The sequence below is a fragment of the Oryctolagus cuniculus genome, chromosome 16 (assembly GCF_051225735.1).
Source record: "Oryctolagus cuniculus isolate XC-2025 breed Fujian yellow rabbit chromosome 16, ASM5122573v1, whole genome shotgun sequence".
NCBI classification, from domain to species: Eukaryota; Metazoa; Chordata; class Mammalia; order Lagomorpha; family Leporidae; genus Oryctolagus; species Oryctolagus cuniculus.
The window spans coordinates 18,459,768-18,468,048 of NC_142882.1; the positions used below are offsets into that span (position 1 = coordinate 18,459,768).

Genomic DNA, 8,281 nt, shown 5'->3' on the forward strand with positions numbered 1-8,281 from the left:
ACCCAGGCACTCAGATGTGGGATGCAGGCGTCCCGAGCAGCGTCTTCAACACGCAGCCAAACGCTCACCCACTATCAGACAGTTAACTGGATAGGTCTTGTCATTCTAGAACATTCTAGAACCATACAGATTTCTCTCTACAGCACTATTTTGTTCGCTTCACCCTACTGGTACTCAGTACTTGCTCAATAAACGTGTGTGTGTGTGTCTGACAGCAGTCAGCCGGCGGGCCCTATCCTATCCCAGGGCCTGGGAATGAGCCCGAATGACTGCGTTCCTGCCACTCCACGGAGACCCGTTGAGACCCCAGCCCGGCTATTCCTGCAGGAGCCAATGCTGGCATCTGGGGACAGAATGAGTGGATGGGACCTCAGTTTCTTTGCCTCTAAAGAGGACTTTTTAAAATAAAAGATTTATTAATTTGAAAGACAAGAGTTACAGAGAGAGAGGTCTCCCATCCGCTGGTTCACTCCCCAGATGGCCGCACCGGCCAGAGCTGCGCCGATCCGAAGCCAGGAGCCAGGAGCCAGGAGCCAGGAGCCCCATTTGGGTCTCCCACGTGGGTGCAGGGGCCCAAGCACTTGGGCCATCCTCCACTGCTTTCCCAGGCCACAGCAGAGAGCTGGATCGGAAGTGGAACAGCAGGGACTCCAACCAGCGCCCATAAGAGATTCTGGTGCCACAAACGGAGGCTTAGCCCACTACACCACAGCACTATCCCTTTAAAATTTTTTCAGAAATGTTAAGTTGGTGCTGGCGTTGTGGTGCAGGGAGACAGTTGCTGCCAGCGACACCGGTACCCAATGTGGGCGCCAGTTTCAGTCCCGGCTGCTCCACTTCCGGCCCAGCTCCCTGCTAAGGTACCTGGGAAAGCAGCAGCGGGTGCCCCAAGTGCTCGGGTCCCTGCTGCCTCGGGAGAGACCCGGATGGAGCTCCTGGCTTCATCCTGGCCCGGCCCAGCCACTGTGGCCATCTGGGGAGTGAACCAGCAGATGGAAGACCTACCTCTCCCTCCCTCCAACTCTGCCTTTCCAATAAATAAATCAATTCACCCCCCCGAATGCCCTGAGTCGCCGGAGCCCAGCCAGGCCCAAGCCAGGCCCGTGAGCCGGCACTGCCGCCTGCCAGGCAGCAAGTGAGTGGGGAGCTGGCGGCCGGCGTGGGGCCCTGCTCTCGCGTGTGGGGCGCAGGCGTCAGCTGCTCGGCCCAATGCCCGCCCTGCGCGCACCTGACGAAGCCCCTCAGTGCGCCCCGAGCGTGGCCCCCCACATCCATGAGTCACGGCTGCCCCTCCTGCACGGGCGCGGCCCCCGCAGCACACGGCTCTGCCCTGGGAATGGCTCTGTCTGCTTTATTGTCGCTGCTCAGTACAACACGAGCGCCGTGGCCCACGGCGGCTCCTGAGGGGCTCGGACGAGCCGGCCGCGACGAGGGGCCCGCAGCACCCACCCGGGACCCCTGAAGGGGACCTGCCAGGCACGAGGCGGGCGGGTGCTCTCCTCACTCGCCCCACCAGAGGCTCCGTGGGGGGAGGGCTGGCCTATGCGTCCTGAGCAGGGCCCTGGCGGGACCCCTGGGACACCCCACACCTGCCACACAGCCTTCTGGGCTGCACGCTTTTCCTGGGCACCAGCCAGCAGCGGGAGCAGCGGGTGCCGTATTTCTTGTACCTGGGGTGGGGGTACGAGAAACCGCCATTCGGGATGTAGCAGGGGAGCCCAGACACCACCGTTTTCCCCCAGAGGGGGACGTCCCCCCTCCTGCAGGCCCTACCCTGGCTCAGCTCGCAGGCCAGGTCTGGGGGCCCTCACCCCACGCCCTCCCGACCGGGCTGAGGACCTGATACCACAGGCATTGCAGAGTGGGGTGCCGTCCTCCGCATCTCTCCAGAGCGGGGTCCTCTGGGTCCGACAGGAAGCGCAGCGCCGCGGCCCTGAGGGTCAGAGGTCAAGGGGCAGGGGTCAGAGGCCCAGCCGCTGAGCTCAGGAGCCCATCCGTGTGACACGTGTGTGTGTGGGGGGGTCTCGGAAGGCCCCACCTGGCTCCGGGCCCGGCCTGCGCGCGCGCACTACCAGATGGGAGACAGATGGCGCAGCTCCCAGGGGAGGAAGCCGGGGGTGGGGGTGACTCAGCCGGCGGGGAGGGGTGCTGCCACTCCCCTAGGCTGCTCTAAATGGGGAAGCGGAAGGCAGGGCGGGGAGAGAGATGACGAGCGAGCGAGTGCAGGACACAGGCCCCCCAGGTACTGAGCGCTCAGCACTCACCCAGCATCTCGCTGCCTCCCGGGGGGTTGGCTTCAGGACCCCCGGCGGGGCCTGGTGGGGGCTCCTGGGTGCGGCGGCGGCTGCTGCCATGGGCCGGGCTGGAGGGAGACGAGGCGTCAGCACTGGGGACAAGTGAGCCTGTTGCCACAGCCCCCCAAACGCAGGCTCACGATCAAGGTATCAGGCAACCCCTGAAGGGGCCGCCGACATCCGACAGCCCCGGCTCTGCGGCCGGCGCCCTGGCCTGCGGCACCGCCATCCCACGTGTGCCTGCTCCACTCCCGGTCTGGCTCCCTGGGTTGTGCCTGAGAAAGCAGTGCAAAGCTTCCTCCCGGTCTCCCACGCAGGTGCAGGGGCCCAAGCACTGGGGCCATCTTCCGCTGCTTTCCCAGGCCATAGCAGAGAGCTGGATGGGAAGTGGAGCAGCCGGGACTCGAACCGGCGCCCTTAAGGGATGCAGGCCCCGTGATGTGGGATGGAGGGCACTCAGGTGGTGTGTTAGCCACTGCCCCAAACGCCCGCCCCTAAAATCAGTATTATCTAACAGGACAGCCCTCCAGGCTCAAGTCCCAGTTATCCTACTCTGTCCTCGCTGTGTGGCCTTGGACAAGGCAGCTCATGTCCCCATCTGTAAAATGGGCTTTGCCCAGAGCGTCCGTGAGCCACAGGCCCCCGGGGCTGTCCGCCGCCGCTCACTGCCCACAGTACCGCCGGTGTGGCTGCAATCCGCGTCGGGGAAAACAGCAGCTACCCCTGGGAGGGGCAGGCCGGCTCTCTGCTGGGGAGGGGCCGGCTCGGCCTCCAGCCCCAGGCCTCCATCATGGACCCGGCCCACGGCCAGGCGAGAACCTGTATGCGCAGGTCCTGTACCCGCAGAGCCGCCCAACCTCAGAGGGAGAACAGGGTACTGGGGCTGGCATGGTGGCGCAGCGGGTGCAGGAGTCTCCCCCGTGACACCTCATCCCATGGGAGTCCTGGCTGCTCCACTTCCCATCCCGCTCCCTGGGAAAGCACACGTGCCTGGGCCCCTGCCACCCATGTGGGAGACCCGGATGGAGCTGGCTTCTGCCTGCCTCAGTTCTGGCCATTGCGGCCATTTAGGGAGTGAATGAGGAGGTGGACGGATGGACGGACATACGGGGACAGACACACACACACATACACACACGCGGCCTTGGGGAAGGTAAGTCCGGCACTCCCTGGAGCTGCCTGGTAAGCACCCACTTCACAGAGGGGCCTCGATCCACACCCGCGGGCCGCCGAGGGGTGACTGCGGGAGGCGCCCCCCCGCCCGGCCAGCCCCGTCCCTACCTGTAGCTGGGCGTGATCTGCAGGCTGGCATCTGGCTTTATCGCAAAGTTCAAGGTCACCCCTTGGAACTGAGGGTCCGCTTTCTCCATGCCCCTCCGTGGCTCTGGCTGCTTCCGGGGCCGCCTCTGGGGCGGGGCGGGGGGCGCCCTCGGGGGCTCCAGGCTGAGGCACTTCTGCCTGCAGGCAGATGCGCTGCCCTGGATTGCCTCGGCTGCCCTGGCCAGAGGCAGGGGGTCCTCTGTCCCCAGGGCCATTGGCTCCCAGCCGGGCCCCAGGGCCTGCGCGTGCCCGCCAGGGGGCCGGGGGAGCCTCGGTGGTCTCTCGCGGAAGACGCGCAGGGCGCTGACCGGGTCTTTGCAAACGCGCCAGAAGTGTAACCTGGGGACAAGCAGCCGAGCGCGGTCACCCCCTGCCTGGCTGACTCCGGGCTTGGGGATCCCCACCAGGGCCTGCGCCCGCTAGCTCCCTTCCCTTGGGCAGGCCACATGTCCCCACCCCACCCCCAGCCTGGGGCTCCAAAGCGCTCCGGAGTCCGAGCCTGAGCCGGGTGTAAAAGTTACAAAGTAATCGCACACACAGCCGCTGCCACAGGCAGCCCCCACTGTCCCCACCCGGGAGTCGCTGGCTCACCCGGGGCAGGGACCACCCTCGGGGGCCAGGGCCGTGGCGCGGGCTCCGCCGGCTGCGATTTTGCCGATTACCAGGCTGGCCCCGCTGACCTCGTGTAATCGCTGGGGTCAAAATCGCACCCTGCGCGGCTCCGAGTGCGCGGGGGGACCCCGAACCGCCCCCTGGTCAGTCTCAGCAACCCCCACGGTGACCCCTGGGTAACCCCAGGGGCTAGGGGGTCAAGACCCCTGGATCCCCGCGGCCCGGCGCGGCCCGGGAGAGGCGGGAGGGCGTGCGCCTTAAGTACCTGCTCCTGGGTCCGAGGCATGCGGGCGTCATCGGCTCGTGCCCCGCGGGGGGTCCCGGGGTGGGCTTGGGGTCCAGACAGCCCGGCGCCAGCAGCTCCCGCAGCACGAAGCCCGTGGCTGGCTTGGCCTCCATGGCGCCCCAGCCCCGCTCAGCCCAGCCCCCCTCCTCGACGGCGCCGCGCCCCGCCCCGCCCCCGGGCCGGCTCCAGGAGGATGGGCCGCACCTGGGAGCGCGGGGCGCAGCGGGGCCCGCTCCTAGCGGGAAGCCTCACCCGGCTCGGGGCTGAGCGGGGCGGCATGGGGCGCCCCTCGCCCCCGGCTCTGCCTCCTCGCAGCTCCCTTCGCCGGCACGGCTCGGGACCAAGGGCGACCCGACCCCTCCAAATCCCTCCGCGGCCGCGGGGGCGGGGCCTGGCCATGCCGGCCTCCGCCCCCAGGAAGAGGGGGCCCCCATCGCTGCTGCTGGGGGGCGGGGAGCTGGGGCCCACGCTGCCCCTCCCCCCCAAGGACACGCAGCTGCCACGGTCCGCGTTGACATTTTATTACAGCTCCAGTCCCATTCTCGGGTTCGGGGCGATCGCGCCGGGAGGGGCGCGGTTCCGGGGCGGCCTGCGCCCGGGCTGGCCCAGGAGCGCCGCCTCTCTCTCGCTCGCTCGCTCTCCCTCTCTCTCGGGCCTGTCCGTGCTCGGGGCTGGGCCTCAGTGCCGGCCCCGCGGCCACGGCGGCCCGGCGCGGTCCTGCGTGCTGCGGCCGCGCGCCTCAGTGCGGCTTGGGCACGTGGCCGTCCACGTAGAAGTTCCTGGTGACCCTGGGCAGCGTGAACTCGGCGCCCTCCAGCTCCGGGGTGAGCACGAGCTGGCAGCCCAGCCGCGAGTTCTCCTGCAGCAGCGGCGCCATGTCCAGCAGGTCGTCCTCCCTGGGGCGGCGGGGGCGGCGTTAGCGGGCCGGCGGCGGCGGCGGGGGCCCACGCGCGGCGCTCCGAGCGCCCCACTCACCTCTCCTCCGGGGCAGGCAGCAGGTCCAGGTGGGCCTCACTCACGTACACGTGGCAGGTGGAGCAGGCCAGCGAGGCTTCGCAGGCCCCTGCGGGCGGGAAGCACAGGGCGCGGGTGAGCAGGTGCCGCTTGGCCGAGGGCGGCGGGGAGGGGCCCCTGCTTTCCCTCCAGGGCCTGCGCGCCCGCGGGGTGCCCCACCACCCCACCCTGTACTCTGCTAGCTCTGGTGGCCGGGGGAGAACCGCGCGTCAACCAGCGCGAGGAGAGGCCACGCGGGGTCTCTGGTCCCAACTCCCTCCCGCTGCTCCTGGGGGAGGGGCCAGCTCGCTCCGTGCCCGGCCGCATTGGGAGGGGCCCCCACCCCCCATGAGGACCGAAATAGGCAGAAGCGGGGGTTTCCTGCTGACCACCTGCCCCTGGGCATGCTCCCGGAACCCTCTGACGGAACAGTCTGTGCTTGGGGAGTGTCCCTCGTCACCTAAAACCTGCCACAGGGTTTCACACCCTGAACAAAATCCAGAACTTACCCACTCAGGCCTGGAGTCCCCCCCCCCATTACCCTCAAGGCAATGCGAACACAGCAAGCTCATCCTACCACAGGGCCTTTGCACCTGCTACACTCATGCATGACTGGGGATGCTCTTCTCATCACTGGCTCCTCCTTGTCTTTGGGGGTTCAACTCCAGTGGTCCCTCGAGTCCCCACGTCCTATTTCTTGTCTTTCTCCCCCTTGATCACCTTCCCCCACTGTAATTCTGAAGAGTGTTTGCCAACCAAAGTGAGGGCGTTAACCTCTGTGTTTACCTGTCCCTCCTCCCTCCACTCTCTACAGGCGGAGGACAGACATACGGGCCCCGCCCCCCTGCTGCCCTCTACGAGATGCCTGGGAACCAGGAACCCCGCCAGTCTCTCCCCTAGTGGGCAGCAGGGAGCCAGCTATTGCGGCGGCCACCTGGGGCTTCCCAGGAGGCGGGAGCTGGTGCCGACCCTGAGTGCCCCCTCTGCCCCACTTTCCTGAGTGGCCCAGGCCTGTTTAGCCTGGGGCTGGTTCCTCATCTAGAAAATGCAGCGGGTCTGGTCTCCTCCAGTGTGTACAGTTGCCATGGAAATGCAGGCAGGGGCTGGCACCTGCCACACCAGGGCCCCACAGGAGCACAGGTTCGAGCCACGGCTGCCCGACTTCCGATCCTGCTCCCTGCTAATGCGCCTGGGAAAGCAGCGCAGGATGGCCCAAGGGTTTGCGCCCCTGCCATCCACAGGAGAGACCCGGATGGAGCTCCTGGCTCCTGGCTTTGGCCTGGCCCAGCCCTGGCTGCTGTGGGTATTTGGGGAGTGAGCCAGCAGATGGAAAATCTCCCTCTCCCTCTCTCTCTCTGTAACTCTGCCTTTCAAATTAATAACTTTTAAAAGCCAATCAGTTCATATGTTAACATACTTAATTTCTTTCCTTTTTCTTTATTTATTTGAAAGGCAGAGACACAGAGAGGAGAGAGAGAATCTTCCATCAGCTGATTCACTCCCTGAGTGGCTGCCACAGCCAGGGCTGGGCTGGTGGGAGCCAGGAGCTTCTTCCTGGGCTCCCACGCCAGCGGCAGGGGCCCGGGCACGTGGGCCGTCCTCCAGAGCAGGACCAGAAGTGGAGCAGCCGGGACTTGAACTGGCGCCCACGTGGGATGCCGGCACTGCAGGCGGAGGCTTAGCCTTCGACGCCACAGCGCCGGCCCCGGTGTTAGGTAATTTCTGCTCTTTTTGTCTTTAAGATGCTGACCTAACACCTGCTACATTTAAGGGCTGAGATGGGCAGCGGGTGGGTAAGAATGAGGCCCACAGGGGCTCTGCTCTCAGTGGGGACAGATGACAAAGACAGAACAGGGAGACAAACGCACTGGTAGGACAGTGACAGGGCCGTGGGGACTTCCGCTGGGATGAGGGAGACGGGGCTGCCCAGAGCTAACAGGTGGGACGAGAGGGAGCCAGAGCAGCCTGGGAAGGTGCATCCGACGGCGGGAGCAGCAGGTGCAAAGGTCCTGGGGCTGCAGCCCCTCCGTGGTGGGGGAGCCCTTGGGGAGAGCCACTTCTGACGGGTGGGGCTTTTCTGGGAGAGCGGATAAAGGCCTCCCCAGATTGCCGGGCCGGGCCCACTACCTTCCAGGTCCAACCCATGGCGCTGGGCCAGGTGCAGCACATTGTCCCCGACTCTGCCGCTCACTGGGATCCGCTGGCCGGACCGGTCTACGAACACCACGTTGACTCTGGGGACAAAGGGGGGCGTGGACGCCGGGATCGCCCCCGCCCCCCGCCCCGCAGAACCCAGGTTTAGGGAACCGGCAGGGGCTGAGGGGGGCGAGGCGAACAAAGGCCCGGAGGCGGCCGCGGGCCACGGCGAGGGCTGAGGAAGAGGGGCGAGGCCCCAGCACTCACACGTCCCCGGGCCGCTCGGGGCCGCCGTTCTCCTCCTCTCCCGCCGGCCGCGCGCCTGGAAAACACGGTTGGGTGAGCGGCCGAGCCCGGCCCCGCTGGCATGCGACGGGTTAACGCTGCCCGCGCCCGGTACCTGTCGCCCAGAACTTCCTGATCGCCGCCGGCGCCTCGCCGGACCCTGAACAGCTCCCGGGTCTGCTCCGCCAGGAGGTCCTCGCCGCCCGCAGCAGGCCCCTAGCATTCACGCCGCCCCGGGCCACGGAGGCGGCCATGACAGGCACCACGTGACTCGGCAACCGAGCATGCGCAGGCCGCACCCGCGAACCGCGGCCCGTAATCCTCCCAATACAAGCGCCACCGCGCTTCAGGGCGG

The 8,281-nt window shown here is 67.0% G+C and overlaps 2 protein-coding genes across 3 annotated transcripts; both read right to left on the reverse strand.

Moving 5' to 3' along the window:
- Positions 1-1,335: 1,335 nt before the first annotated feature.
- On the reverse strand, positions 1,336-4,760 carry ZGLP1 (zinc finger GATA like protein 1). Of its 2 annotated transcripts, none has more exons than XM_070059212.2 (5): positions 4,492-4,760; positions 3,576-3,953; positions 2,265-2,362; positions 1,847-1,933; positions 1,336-1,670 (listed from the first exon to the last, which is right to left on the reverse strand). In XM_070059212.2, exons 1-5 carry the CDS (start codon positions 4,623-4,625, stop codon positions 1,501-1,503), a joined length of 867 nt encoding a protein of 288 aa, XP_069915313.1. In that variant the 5' UTR covers positions 4,626-4,760; the 3' UTR covers positions 1,336-1,500. The 2 variants fall into 2 exon arrangements, with proteins under 2 accessions (XP_069915313.1, XP_051694046.1); XM_051838086.3 differs by having other exon boundaries at positions 1,840-1,933.
- A 257-nt stretch (positions 4,761-5,017) lies between these two features.
- On the reverse strand, positions 5,018-8,240 carry FDX2 (ferredoxin 2). The gene is made up of 5 exons (XM_051838089.3): positions 8,042-8,240; positions 7,909-7,963; positions 7,633-7,739; positions 5,488-5,575; positions 5,018-5,408 (listed from the first exon to the last, which is right to left on the reverse strand). The coding sequence occupies exons 1-5, from the start codon at positions 8,178-8,180 to the stop codon at positions 5,252-5,254; spliced, it is 546 nt and encodes a 181-aa protein (XP_051694049.1). The 5' UTR covers positions 8,181-8,240; the 3' UTR covers positions 5,018-5,251.
- Positions 8,241-8,281: the final 41 nt, after the last annotated feature.